The sequence below is a fragment of the Fundulus heteroclitus genome, unplaced genomic scaffold, assembly GCF_011125445.2.
Source record: "Fundulus heteroclitus isolate FHET01 unplaced genomic scaffold, MU-UCD_Fhet_4.1 scaffold_56, whole genome shotgun sequence".
Lineage (NCBI taxonomy): Eukaryota > Metazoa > Chordata > Actinopteri > Cyprinodontiformes > Fundulidae > Fundulus > Fundulus heteroclitus.
This window is the reverse complement of record NW_023396989.1, coordinates 1,064,475-1,079,930: the sequence shown is the minus strand read 5'-3', so window position 1 is coordinate 1,079,930 and position 15,456 is coordinate 1,064,475. Positions and strand designations below refer to the sequence as shown.

The 15,456-nt window shown below is 38.9% G+C and overlaps 1 protein-coding gene across 1 annotated transcript in view; it reads left to right on the top strand.

The window, feature by feature from the left end:
• LOC105922418 (M1-specific T cell receptor alpha chain-like) overlaps positions 1-5,757 on the top strand; it is a 571,536-nt gene extending 565,779 nt beyond the window's left edge. The window contains exons 3-6 of the mRNA XM_036132873.1: positions 3,993-4,195; positions 4,289-4,343; positions 4,432-4,539; positions 5,517-5,757. Coding sequence (XP_035988766.1) covers positions 3,993-4,195; positions 4,289-4,343; positions 4,432-4,539; positions 5,517-5,518 — 368 coding nt within the window. The 3' untranslated portion in view covers positions 5,519-5,757. The remainder of the gene's footprint in view (positions 1-3,992; positions 4,196-4,288; positions 4,344-4,431; positions 4,540-5,516) is intronic.
• The last annotated feature ends 9,699 nt before the right edge of the window (positions 5,758-15,456 follow it).

Sequence of the window (15,456 nt, the reverse complement as noted above, 5' to 3'; positions counted from 1 at the left end):
TTTTCTTCTAAGATGTTTAGAGATAAATAAAATGTACCGGAATCACTTAGGAAGGTTCTGCTGAAGGATAGATTACATTTCTTTAGAACTCAACCAGAACCAAGTTTTAGGTATTTAATGAGCAGTTATTGACCAAAGATTCTCCTCAGGAATTCTTTAGAACCAGCCTTTTTCAAATGGACCCAGTTCAGATTGGTTCTGCTGGGCTTTTGTTGTAGAGCTTTATGCTGTGTGAATGCTGGAAGTGGACTCAGGATCTCCTTTGGAACCGGAACCAGTTTATTTGTTGAACCCAGTAAGTTCTGGTGTTGATTGTTTTCTGGACTCTTTTCAGAACCAGATTAATTTTTACCAGATGTTTCACCAACAGAACCTTTTGGTCAGGAAGTTGTTGGATTATTATTTCCAGTTGGACTCGGGTCAGAACCAAATGGGTTTCATTAGATTCTGTTTTAACAGCAGAATCAGAAATTAGAAACTAAACTGTTCATGTTTGTGTCTGAAACCGGGTTTTCTAAAGAACCTGGTTCTGTGTGTCATGAACCCGTTTGTGCTGTGGGTCGTCATGCTGTGTGACTGATAGCAGTAGATATAAGATAATATTTGGACCTGGAACCAGACTGATAGTTGGACCCGGTAAGTTCTGTTTTTTTCAAAGAAGCTTTGCTGAATGATACAATGAAATATTTAATTATTGGTTGATGATATTTGGACCGGGTTGAAAGCGGTTCAGTACTTCAGATCAGAACTAAGATGGATCAGAACAACCTGAAACGGTTTGGTTCTGGTTAGATTAATGGACCCGGCTGCTGAGTTTGTGTTGGTGAGCATCATGCTGTGTGACTGGTACCGGTGTAAATAAGATGATATTTGGACCTGGAACCAGACTGATAGTTGGACCCAGTAAGTTCTGGTTCTGGTTTCATTTCTGGTCTTTTTTCCCTGAAATGTTTTCTGCTAAAATGTTTAGAGATGAATAATAGGTTCTGGAACCGTTTGATGAAAACCCGACCCGATAATAGGAACCACATCTCTACGGGCAGGTTCTGTTGAAGGATAGAAAAATCATAGACTCTTTATAAATCAACCAGAACCAAGATTCTTTGGTATTTAATTGGCCGAGGTTCTCATCGGGAGGGCTTGAGAATCAGCCTTTTTCAAATGGACCCAGTCCAGAATGGTTCTGATGAGTTCTTGTTGGGGAGTTTCATGCTGTGTGACTTCTGGCTATAAGATTTTCTTTGGATCTGGAACCAGACTGACCATAGAACCCAGTAAGTTCTCATTTAAATCTGTCATGGTTCCAGTTGTAGGGTCTTGAGATGTAAAATGTCCTAAAATGTTCTGAAATAACGTTTAAACCCATAAATGAACAGATTATTGGATCTCTCGGTTCTGTTGTTGTTTATTTGAATCTTGTTCTGTTCTGGATGTCTGAAATCTCTCAGAGATGCAAACAGAACCTCTTTGGATCAGGAGCCAGACCAACCAGGGAGTTCTGATGGAGAACGCCATTTTTTTCTGTTCTTCAGAAAACCGTGGTTCGTCCATACAGTAAATGGGTCAGAACCAGGAATACTATAACAAGAACAGAGTTCTGGGTTCAGTTTGGGTTAACGCTGACCCAAAAATTCAAATAAAAAAATGACTACAATTTTAAAAACAGCCAGTTAACCCAGAATAACAGACCACCATGTTAAAGCGTATGCAGATGATGTGAATACTTACATTTTAGTCCAGCTTAGTGTTGTTGCAGTTTGGTCTGATGTGTGACTCGGACTCAGGTTCAGAACATGTTTGGATCAGGATTAAAAGTCACAGTCAGATTAAATACATTATTTAAATGTTCAAATTAAACATTTAATTATTTCTGTTATTTAAATCTATGCAAATAAACAAAAAACAATAAACGTCTTAATCAATTTAAAATTTTCGTGCTTTCATCCATAACGATGTCTGGGTCTCTGTAATTAAAGTTTCATAGTCAAATAGATTCAAAATTAACGGAAAAGCCTCAAGAACTGTGGACTTTAAACTCCAGTACATTTAAAGTAATTCCTGAAGACCCAACCAGAACCGGTGAAGAACTACAGGTTCTAGTGCAGTTCTTGGTTCTGGCCGACTGACTGTGTGAACATGAACAGCTACAAACTGGTGTTTGGATCAGGAGTCCAAGTCACTGTGTCGCAGCGTAAGTTCAAGTCGAGTCGGTTCTGTTGGTTCCTCCAACATTTAGGATTTATATGGAGTCTGGGTTCTGCTAGAGAACATTGAGCTTTATTTAAATGTTTGCTTTCACTTTAATCCGATAAGATTACAGCAGAACAAAAATGACGTTTACTTCAAAGACCCCAAAAACAATGAAGCAGTTACTTCAAACATTTACGCTTCGGAAACTCTGTTTATGACGGAACATCCCAAGTTCATCTACCTCTGGATAGAAATCAGGTCTTAGGAAACGGTACCGCCAGACACGTCTCAGAACCATGACAGGTTGGAACAACAATCAGCATTTTATTTAGAATAAATGTAGCTTCTAAAGGAAAAGTTCCTGTTCCATGACCCAAAATGATGAAATCGGGCCGTCCTAAAGTCTTGAAGCTGGTTCTGCCCTAAAGAATTACAGAACATTTGGGTTTTTGTCCATCAGCGGATCGCTGTGTGACACAGAGCGGAGCCGCTAAACTCTTGTTCGGACACGGATCCAAACTTTTGGTGGAGAAAAGTGAGTCAGCGCTGATCATTAATTCATTTTCTAATTTTCCCTTCGGCATCAGTTTTAAGCCTTAACAGTTTATTGACTCTTTTAACAGCTTAACCAATAAAGCAAGAAAAGCTTTCTTTATTGAGCAGACAATACCACTGCTGAATAAATGTTGGAGCTGCAGGATCAGATCCTTTAAACATTAAACTGAAGGTTTTTGGTCCAGTTTAAACCCTGGAACCTGTTTCAGGACCAAACCGGTTTTGGTAACGGGTTCAGCTCCAGTGTGAACAACAACAACTTTAAACTCAGGTTTGGATTTGGAGCCAAACTGCTTGTTTTATGCAGTGAGTTGATTTCCAGCATTTTAACCGCCTTAGACTGGATTCTAAACTTATTCACATTGCTCTTTATTTTAGGGGCAAAATGCTGTATCAGGATTTTTCTCTTTTTATAAGAGAAACAATTTTCAAAACAACAAATATTAAGTTATCTAAAGGAAAAAAAAACACCTGAATTGTTAAGTTGTTTATTTTAGATTCCCTTTGATCAGTCTTAAGTTCAATTTCCCCCTGAGCAATAAAAGGAGAAAAATGTGTTTTCTGTATAAATCCAGAGTCTAGACGTAAAATAATGATGCAATAAAAGCAGCTAAGCAGACGTTTCAATGAGTCGGCAAATTAGAATAAACACGTTTTAAGAGTCTTTAAGGTGAAATGATTAAAATGCTGAGAGATTTTCCTAAAAGAATCCAGATGTTGCTTTTTGTAATGGCGCCATTGGTTGTGGTAGAACCAGCAGCAGCTCCACCAACGGTCGGGTCGTGACTCGGTACTGGTCATTAGAAACTGTAATTTAAGAATAACTATATTACAAATATGAATTGTTTATTGTCCATCAATGGGGAAATTTGGGTGTGACAGTGGCAACACGGACAGTTACACACAATTATAGCAATAAGAAAAAAATGTATAGAAGAAAAAAGAGCAAAGCGGTCTGATCTAAATCTGGATTGGCAGAAGGAAAAATCCTAACAATGACTAGAAGAATTTTAATCGTTCAAAGATCCGATTCAGCAAAAAAGAAACAATGTTCTCATGGAAACAATGAGAACATGGTGTGTTCTCTTATCTGTGATGCTCTGAACACGCTGGCTGGTTTTGAACTGGATGAAGGTTCCTGTGCCTGATGGATGAAATGTCTTTGTGTCAGAGAGGGAACCAAAAACCCTCCATGCTGATGTTTCTACACGTAGAATACTCATCAGTCGTCCTTCTGTGTGTTTCAGAGGAATACTCTGAGCCGAAAGTCTACGAACTGACTGACACAAAGACCGAGCAGAAGGTTTGTCTGGCGACTGGATTCACGAGACACAACCTACTGAAGGACCAGGACGAGTTCAGTGGAACAGAAGCCAGTCAGATCGTAGAGGACGGGAAACCAACCGGCATCTATAACCAGGTGGCCGTGCTAGACGCTGGCCAAGCATGTAAGTCTGAAGGAGTTAAACTTTCCAGCATGACTCAGTTTCCTGGCATTATTAGCGATATAAAACTAACAACCAGCTGTTGTGTTTGTTTTCCAGGTAACACCACAGAAAAAGAGCCAAATGAGCCATGTGTTGCCTCTCTGGAACCAGGTATGAGTGGACTTCACCTGAAGGCTCCTCTGTGTGTCTGATGTGTCTGTGTGTCTGAGTCTAAGCCAGGTGTTGCTGCTGTTTACAGATGAGATGGTGAACCTGGCCTCCCTGACCGTCTTCGGCCTGAGAGTGATCTTCATGAAGACCGTGGTCTTCAACGTCCTGATGACGCTGCGGCTGTGGATCAGTCAGTGTGAGTACCGACCCTCAGAAGATCTTCACAGTTGACCAAATGATCGGACTCCTGATAATCTGCAGCTAACAAGCTTTAAAATGAAGCTGCTCAGGAGGAATGATGAACCATGCTTTAAATGAGGCTTGTGTTGGAGCAGGACCTGAGCTGAAGGTGGATCTAACAGAAATAATGTGACTTCAATGCTCATTTTTTATTTCACAAGACGTGTTCAGGTGATAAAGCTCTAAAAAACGTTTCATGTAGCGTAACTCCAGGTTTTATTAATCAGGCCAGAGGTGCTCAGGTTTCAGTTTAAAGTTCCTCACAAGGAATGCTTTTATTCTGAAGGTTCTGCTGGAACCTGAGCTTAACAATCAAAAAATCAAACACCACTGCAGAAATGTTGACAGTGATTTCCCATGTTTGGGTTTTCTGACCCAGTTCTGGTTCAGAACCGTTCTCTCACCTAATAAAATATAAAACCAGAGTCAGAACCAGAACCTCCTGTCTCACAGAGCAGCAGAATTATTCAGCTCCTCCTAACTCACAGACGACTCGCGGTATTAAAACGGGAAGTTGTTGAAGCTTTCGGCAGAACCCGGGTCCAGTAGTTGGACTCCCAGCCCTCGGGACCTTCTGGTCCATCAGAACCTGGTCTCAGCTGCTCTGAAATGGGCCAAACTTGACTTAAACATCCCGTAAAACCTGTGGAGAAAATCTAAAGCTGGACTGGAGTTCTGGAGGATTTACTGAAGGACTGGTGAAGACAGAACTTTAAGCGGGTTCAGGTTGTCCAGCTCTTCTGGACCTCGGACGTGGAGGACATGTCCAGGTGATTGTCCCCGTTATTTTACCAACTCTGAATGATTCAGCTTTAGACGGTTCTGCTCCACCTCCTCACTGAGTCCGGCTCTCAGACCTCACATTCTCTGCTTTGTCTGGTGGAACGGCCTCAGATCACATGAACTAAAGGTGGTTTCTCTTTTGTTCTCCAGAGATCCAGCAGAACCAGGAAGAGCTGCAGCTGCAGGAGCTCCGTTCTGTAGATAAAACAGAAGATCCTGTTGATGACGAAGTTCTTCTGTAAACTCTCTGCTTCTGTTACTGATGAATGACTTTTTGTTCCCCCTGCCTGTAAATATTACAGTTATTATGTGTAAAGAGAAATATCTGCTGTTGACCGACTCTGTGTGAAACTTCCTGTTTGACTTCAAATAAAACGCTCAGAAAACACCAGAGAGACGAGGGTTTGATTTCCTTTCCAATGAGGAGCAACGATGCATCCACTACCTTAAAGCTATTATTTAATTCACACTGACTGATGCATAAAGGCTTTATTCCTGTGAACTTTCTGCTTCCAGTAAAAAACAACATTTAAAATCACGTTTTTTACATCAGAGCCATAAAAACATTGTTTTTGATACAAAGACGTGACTTTAATCAGAAGCATGTTAAATATTTACATAAAGATTATTTTTAAAAGGTTCTGTTAATCTGACGATGCTCATCAGAACCAGATTCTGGTTGATTGAATTTATCTTTATATGTTTTTACTTTGAGCCCACACACCTAAACTACAGTTAATAAAAAATATATCTATATAACATATTTTAAGTGATAGTGGCAGAAACACAAAGTTTATGTTTATAGCAGTAAAAAACAAGCTGATCTGATAAATTGGTTCTAAAGCTGCAGAACAGAGTTTTAACAGAAATGCCATAATTAAATGTAAATATTGCACGATTATTGTTAATATGGCATACTAATGTAAAAAAGATGAAATATTCTTGTTAACCGTGGAAAAACTCCAGAGTGGGAAACTGCAGGACAGAAGGTGATTAGAGAAGTAAAGCCGGGAAGTTCTGGGAATTAATGAAGGAATGAATCAATCAGCGAGTTTTCCTCAGGAGGAGAGAAGAATAAGACCTGAAGGAGAAGTCAGTCTGGGACATTTAGAGCTCTGTGAGACATCAGCAGGGTTCTGGAAGGGACAGGTTCTGGGTCGGTGCTGCCCGGCAGCTTTAGATTAACAGACACATGTTCTGGTTTCCTTTTACCGAGCTTCCAGGTCCACTGGTTAGGAACCGAGTCAGAGATGAACTCAGGAACATTTTATCAGGTTTAGAACCGGTTTAGAACCAGTCCACACCTCCTTTCTCACTCAGCTCATTACTAGATGGACAAGAAATGAAAAAGTGAAGCTAGTTTAGTCAGGATAATTTCTGATCCATCAGAGCCAGCATTCTGTTAGCGGACGGTTTAATACGACGATAAACGGGTCGAGGAGTAACTTTTTCAGCTCTAAAGAGAGAGAGACAGCAGAAGGGAGGAAATGACACCAGGAGGGTAGAATAAGTATAAAATCTGTCAGAACCCGGATCAGAACCCGGATAGGAACCTAGCAGATCAACCAACTGTGGCACAGACAGCAAAAACAACAGGACTGATGAACTCAACAATATTTCTGTTACAACAGATCCTGCATGGCCACACCTGGAGGTCCAAAGTCTGATCAGGACGAACCGGTTCTGTTCAATTCAATTTTATTTATATAGCACCAATTCATGAAACATGTCATCTCAAGACTCTTCTTAAAGTCAGACTTAGATCCCCCAGGTTGGTGAGAAAGTTTCCTCTCTAAGGAAACCCAGCAGGTTGCATCAAGTCTCTCCAAGCAGCATTCACTCCTCCTGAAAGAGCGTAGAGCCACAGTGGACAGTCGTCTGCATTGTTGATGGCTTTGCAGCAATCCCTCATACTGAGCATGCATGAAGCGACAGTGGAGAGGAAAACTCCCCTTTAACAGGAAGGAGAACCTCCAGCAGAACCAGAACCAGGCTCAGTGTGAACGCTCATCTGCCTCCACCCACTGGGGCTTAGAGAAGACAGAGCAGAGACACAGAAAGCACAGAAGCTCACATTGATCCAGGGGTACTTTCTATGTTAGAGAAGACAGAGCAGAGACACAGAAAGCTCAGAAGCTCACATTGACCCAGGAGTACTTTCTATGTTAGAGAAGACAGAGCAGAGACAGAACAAAACCCCATATACTGCTGCCTAAGGCTAATTAGAGAGAAACCAATAACCCAGGGCTCTGGAGAGAAGCCCAGAGAGAATCTAACCATACTAACTGTATGCATACTGAGCCGAAGCTGGGATTCAAACTGAGGACCTTTTTGTTGTAAAGCAACATTGGAAACCATGCAGCTCCACCATGCAGTTAGAGCGCGCTGCTCTAACCACTAGGCCAGCACTCCCCTAATTAATGTTATGAAGATGAAAATAAGTGAAACGAATAATATTATTAAAATGAAAATAAAACGATAATGTGCTGACAGGGAGGACACCAGTTAACGGGAAAAGTCGGTCAGCTTTGGATAATGTAGATTTAGTTCCAGCAAGAAGGACTTCTGCTTCATGACTCTTGAGTCTTAGAAAGTTTGAGGTGAACCTTTTAATTTAAGTGGATCAGACAGTAAGGGAGGATGGGGGGGAGCCCTGGGCTCACCTGATCAAACAGGGAAGGATCAGATCTGAAGGACCAGAGAGACAGGAGTGAAACTGGCTGACAGAGTAAAAGTGATGATAACCCATGAAAAAGAACGGTGTTGGTGATTGGATCAGAGAAGAGACCAGGATCTACTGGATCAGTTTTCCTTGTTGCCTCCTGCTTGTTTAGGACATTGTGTCTAAATGACTCTCACTCATGGATTTTATGGAATCATTTTTTCATTAATTTCCTAGAGATTGTCTCTAAAGTGAAAAAAACAAAAACATCTTGCAGCTTTTCCACATGAAGCTTTTTACTGAACCTTTGCTCTTTATTCTGAGACACCCAAACCCCCCCAGAGGCAAAATAAAGAAAACATCTTAATATATATCTATATTTCTGAACGGATGACATAACAAAACAATCTGAGAATGAGTCGTTTCTGGAGCAAACGACTAAATTAACTAGAAAAATTTGCATTTCCTGCGAAAATGCACTGTGAATGCAGTAAGCTGAATGATTGAAGAAAAAAAAATGAGGAAATGGCACCAAACATCTCCTTACTCATTCTAAACACTGAATCGTTTAACAAAGCAGAAGTAGAATTTCAAACTTGAATATACTGTAGCCATATGTGGGCCTGCATTTCTAGGAGTATAAGGGGTTTCGCCCCCATTGAAAAGCATTGGATGTTTGACACGTCATAGCTTGTCTGGGCATCCTTTCAGGTCCTGTTGGAGTCAGAGGCCCAATAGGAAAGCATGTGAAATCCAAAAAGTGACAGAAAATTCACACATGCCTGATATTCACTTGAAAAATTTAAATTGTTAAGAGGAAGTGACTGTGCAAATTTCAGATTCCTACATCAATCACAGCCACTGCAGTGAGCGTTGAAAGTTGCCATTCTATCCCAATTGAGCCTGTCCCTGACCTGTAGTAACCTCTGGCCAGCAGAGTTCCGTCGTCATGGAAACTCACTCACGCCTGCTGCTGGCCATTCTACTAAAGTACAAACACTTTGCTCAGACTGTGTCCCATTGGATTATAATGGAGAACTTTGCCTCGAACAACACTTTATATCTTCTGATCCGTAGAGACTTAATTTTTCTGTGTTTATTTCTTAACGGATAGGAGAAGAAGACAAGCTATCGGTCTTTGCTGGAAATGTTTTAATAAAGGCGTAAAAAATTATGATACAAACGGGATTTTTATGGATATGCAAAAATCCTTTAAAAAGGGTCCCGAACAAATCGCTCTTGCTGGAAAAGTATAGGAGATATCAAAAATAATTCCTTCACTGTGAGTATTAGCCGGCTTTGGAGGACAACTTTGCTTATTTTTATGTTTGTACAAAAATCGGTGTAGGCATAGCGATGATGTAAAAAGTGCATAATTTGGGGGCATGGAGTTCTGAACCTGTTTCAGCTGCGATTTACCCCGCGAGCTGCACTTGGTTTCTCCGGAACGATAAAGGTTAGAGACGTAATTTTTTCTGCGTTTATTTCGTAACGGATAGGGGAACCGGACAAGCTATCGGTTTTTGCTGGAAATATTTTAATTTAGGCACAAAAAATCCTGGAAAAAAGGTAATTTTGAGGAAAATGCAAAAATCTCTGAAACATAGTCCCGAACAAATCGCTCTAGCTGAAAAAGTATAAGAGATATCAAAATAATTCTTTCACCATGAGTATAAGCAGAGTTTTGAGGACTATGGTGCTTATTTTTATGTTTGTACAAAAATCGGTGTAGGCATGGCGACGATGTGAAAAAGTGGAACATTTGGGGGGAAGGAGGTCCAAAGCGTTTTCAGGATTTTGCACATTTGCTACTCCCGAACAAATTGTTCCTGCGGCCAAACCGTAACAGTTATCCACAAAATCCCTTTTTTGTGAGTGCCAGAAGGGTCTGGACTTGAATGTGTGAAAGTCTGATGCCTGTACATTAAACGGTTAAGGATTAGCGACGATTTGAAAACATGTGTTGTTTGGAATTTTCAGGTGTTATTTTTCACAATCGCTCTATTGGAAATGAATGAGGAGGGTTTAGACTTGTTGGCGGTCTGGGGTGATTTGTGAAAAAACTATTAATGCTACACCAGTGACGGTTACATTTCCTGAATCCAGACAAAAATTCCTACGTTTTGATGTATAATTTATGTGGATAGGTTGAAAATTGAGGGAGTGAGAAGAAGTTGTTCAGAGAAGAAGAATTTGTTGAATTTCTACAGTGTGCACTCTATAACTTAGGGCTGGACGATATAGAAAAAAGCTTATCGATAAAAAAAATGCATATTGATCGATAGATAATTATTGAAAATATTTAAAACCATATTTTATGTGCAGCTCTGCCTGGACATTTTATGATATTGCTAAATGATTTAATTTTATTAAAGAACAAAAACACAGAATTTCAATTAAATCTTTATTTAACCAACTTTTTAAACCATAACAGAAGGAAAAAATAAATAAAATAACTTAAGAGACCTGAGTTATGTTATTAAACAATGACAAAGAATAAACTATAGTGACCAGTAAAATGACCCAAATAAATATACCAAATAAATAAATAAAGTAGCCTATTCAGGTGGGAATAGTACACTAGTTCTTTCTCAGGTTTCATAATTGAGAGGCTGATGCAGGGCTGAAGTCAGAGGTAATGGCGTGTAAGGACACAGACTGCAGCTCATTTTGCACTGATTCCCTGCACTAGTTGCACAATTTAGGGAGCGCTCATTTGCGTCACGGAACTTTATATCGCAGATCAAGAGTGGCGAGTAATTGTTTGAAGCCAGGTTTTTCAGCTGCAGACAACAGCAGCATATCCGCTGAGTAGCGCTGGGCTGCACAGCTCGCGCTGCTGCGGGAGTGAGCGGCTGGGCAGCTTACGTGATGAAACAAGTTGGTTGCGTTACCAGACTTTGTTTTTACCGGTTCCTTGCAAGTTTTACAAATCACTGGTTTATTTCTATCAGACTGGCGAACTAGTAAAACCCCGTTTTGGGACAATTTCCTCCGGCGCTCCTTGCTGCGTCATATTGACGTGCTCTGTGTTGTAGTTTGAGAGGGTGGAGCTTTGTGACGGCATGCCTGGGTCCGCGATTACGATTGGTTGAGAAGGTTAGTGACTGTAGCATCAACTAATATGATAGGCTGAAAGGAAGGAAGGAAAACGGTTTCTATATCGAAGTTTTAGCGACCCTATTTTTCCTATCGCGCCACACGGCTATCGATTGATATATATTGTTATTGAATTATCGTCCAGCCCTACTATAACTGCCTCCTTGATGACCATAGCAACGCATGTTATTTGCTGAATTTCTTGAAAAGCCAAAATTATTTTATTGAGGTACTATATGAAAATAGTAAAAGATATAAAAAAGCTGAAATATACCATAATAGCTGAAAGATATCACTACATTTTAAAATTTGAATGGCGTTTCTAGCTGAAAGTAGGCTGAAGCAGTAAGCTGTCAAAAAGCAGCTGAATTTTAGTGAATTACATTCATTTCCTATGGGAGATAAAAAAGCTGAAAATTTGCAAAAAAAGCTGAATATTTTAAAAAGTTGAAAAGTTAAAAGTACAAAAAGATATAGCCATCGATTCCATAAGAAGCTGAATAGTTTAAAAGTGTAATGGTTGAAATCTGACAAAAACTGTAGGAGGAGAAGCAAATCAAACTTTAAACAGTAAAAACGCGCCCTACGGCATTCACAGTAAATATTCAAAAAATGTGTATTTATTACTCAGCCAGTTTATATGAGGATTTTATAAGCCAATGATCTCAGATGTGATTGATTATTAGTAAAAAAAAACAATTCAGATTCAGATCATTTATTACTCTATGGTAAAAAAATGACAAAAACTTTCTGTCATACATTCCCATGAGCAAAAGGGAGCAGAAAGACGATAAAATCTTATTTTATCCGTCCCTAGTCAAAGAACAACATAACTTTGACAAGTGTCTACAGTCAAAATAAAATAATACCACAATAAGCGTTTAGGTTCAAATAAACCAACAAACATTTTAAGGAAAATATCAATATTCATGTACAATAATATATAATAAATATACATTGCACAAGGCAAATATATCTAGATATATTATATATACTAACTGCACACATACATGCATACCTCTACATATTAATACAGACCAAATATACTTTGGTTATACATATACTTTGAGATCTTCATGAAGTAACTGAAGGACACATCTATTTAAGTATTATACTTGCAAATTGGTGTTTGAAATTATATTTTCTCCTACTAAACTCATTTTCTAAAAGGAAATGGTGTATTTTTTATGGTAAGTTTCTACATCTTGGTTACTACATAATTAATTGTGTTTAAAACGTAACTAAATCTTCAAGCTTTAATATTTTAGATTTAAAAAATAATTTACTGGTGTGTTCATGATAACCGACTTTCTTTGGATATGTGCCATGTCAGATTTCTATGATAACTTATCATCAATAATTACACCGGGAAAACGAAACTCAAAAACTCTCTCAATTTTAACTTCATCTACAGATAATGGCAAATATTCTTCTACTTTACAATTTCCAAAAATCATAAATTGTGTCTTTTTCAAATGCAATGGTAACCTTTTTACGCCAAACCATTTTTTCCACTTTGTCATTTCATATTCAATGTTACAATTTCCTGTGCATTATTTGCATTTTTGTCATCCACAAATAAAACAAACTGTAATAATTTGGAAACATCACAAATATCATTAATATACAAAAGAAAAAGCTTAGGCACCAAAACTGAACCCTGTGGGATGCCACATTTAATTTCCATCAGTTCAGACTTGACATCTGCTAACTGTACATATTGTTTCCTATTGTGAAGATAACTTCTCAACCAATTTAGTTCTTTTCCTCTCATAACATAAAAACTTAATTTAGAAATAAAGTATCATGATCCAAAGTATCGAATGCCTTCCTCAAATCAATAAACTCCACTATTGTAAATTTCTTTTCATCTGTTGCTGTTTTTATTCTTTCAATAATCATTAAAGAAGTCGCTGTGGACCATTGTTGCCTAAAGCCATGCTGGCTTTCACTTAGTAGCTGATAATTTTCTAAAAAACTATCTAACTTATAAACAAAAAGCTTTTCAAGCACTTTTGAGAACTGTGAAAATAAAGAAACCGGTCTATAATTAATAAAGCTTTGCTTCTCTCCTGCTTTAAATAGCGGAATAACATTTGTTATCTTCATTCCGTCAGGAAATGTCCCCTTTGTAAAGGAGTTTAATAATAATATTTTTAATATAACCCATCAGCCAGTGGAAACCTTATTCTTTAATTTAGAAACAATAAACAAGATTTCTACTTCAGTAAAATCCCCTAGAACCATTAACTGCAATACTTTACTATCTCCTCTCCATCCACTGTTTATCATAGTGTGTTATATAAACTTTCAAAAGAGCATTATAGGCAGCATTAACATCCTCCACATAAACATCTCTTCACTCAGGAGATTAAACTTCTTTTCAGCTTCAAACTCTTGAAATGTCAGATTCCATAAAGATGCTGCAGAGTTTGTTGTGTTGGAGTCGTTCTTCAGCCTGAATCCCGCTGATAAAAGTTTAATTCAGGCCTGATCTGTGATCAGCAGAGCGGCTCAAACTGGAACAAGCAGCGATTGTTTCTGTGGTTTCCTGTTTGTTCTGCTGCAGAAACTGCAGAACACAGATAAGAACGTGTGCTGCATGAAAACAGGCCGTTTTAAGCCGACTTAATCACATTATGTGTTGAAAACTATGATGCAGTTTGGGATTTAGCAGACTGATCTGCCTCCATGACTCTTGGAGAAAAGAAGTTATTTAACAGTTGATAAAAAAGAAAATATGTATCATAATGTTTTCTTTAAAGTAAAGGAAACAAAGCAAAGAATAAAATACAAGTGAAAGGGTTATATGACCCAGTTCATATAAAATAAACCACCCATAATAACTTCATAGCAGCTGAGAAAACAACAAACATCTGCAGAGAAAATGAAACATGGAAACATCATTTCAGCCTAAAGCTTCCATCAGACCGAGAGATCTTAAATATAAAACCACCTCTTTCTGTCTTCCTTCAAAAGTATGAAGTAAATCAGAACTCTATATTAATATTAATGGGGAAAATCTTTTATATCCCTTGGGCTCAACAGGAAACTGCTGAAAAATGTGCTTCACAAATTTCATCCAAACTTTGGAAAATAAATCCGGACGAACAAACCCAGTTTTATTTTCCTTTTCTAACAACAGAGTCCAATCTGGGCAATTTTTTTAAGTTAGTTTGTTGGTTAGTTACATGTTCAGAAAATAAAAGAAACAGAAAAAAAAACAGGAAAACCTTTTTATTTTTATTCTGTTCACATCAAGCAGCTTAATGTTCTGTTTAAAGACGGCAGGAAGAAGTATAAACTAAATAAATCATCCCCGACATGCTGATGATCTGTCAGCAGCCATCGGGCTTCATGCATGCAGCATTTTCTATAACGTATGGCTAAATAGGCTCGTTATGAAATGCCATTATATTCATTTTCAGACATACAGACACTCGTAGGCATGCAGAGTAAAACTTAGCTGTAGAACACGACCAGGAATCAGCCGGGCTGAACTAAACTGTGTCAGTGAAACATCTTTCAATCTGTGGTTAAACTGTAGATTAGTCCCGTATTTCTGCTCAGAGAATCGTCCACAGATAGAAACACTAAAAGTTTTCATAGTTGTTGAACTCTGAGACTCTTCGGAGGACACTTTCTTCCCAGATCTGGTTCTGAAAGCATCTTCTGGATGTTTGCCAGCAGCAGTCCACATCTATAAATTTAGTAAATTTGATTTTTAGAATAACACATGTGGATGTTTTTATGTATATTATCCCAAACTTCCCAAACAGCCCACAAACGGTTCAGTAAGGGAGGAATTGAGTAACTTTAAAAGGTTCCTTCTTTACGTAAACTTTAGATTCTTAACGCCGATAATTAACGTTGTAGTGGTCTGCTGTCACTCCTAAAATGTAAACCCATAAACTCTTTTAATTGTTTCTCTTTTACATTTATTCCCATATTTACTGTCCTGTTTGTAAATAGAACCAACCTTTATGAACATTCAGTGATCATTTATTTCTAAGGATTTCCTCCTGGTACCTAGCAGCAGTCAGAGCTCCATCTTGTATCGGGTTCAGGTCTGAGCGTCCCTCCTCAGACCGACACCGTCACACAGCCATGCTGGACCAAGCTGCAGGCAGCAGAACCGCCTCCTCAGCTTCTCCAGAACCTTTCATGTCTGACCCATCTCAGGGGGAACAGTGCACCGGTCCAGAACCTGCCAGTTCTGGTGTGCTCCGGTTAATGCCAGTGGAGCTCCACGGTGCCGGGCACAGGACCTACTGGACAACGTTGGGCCCTCAGGTTGATACCTGGTGACAGGAAAGCAGAGAGAGAAGA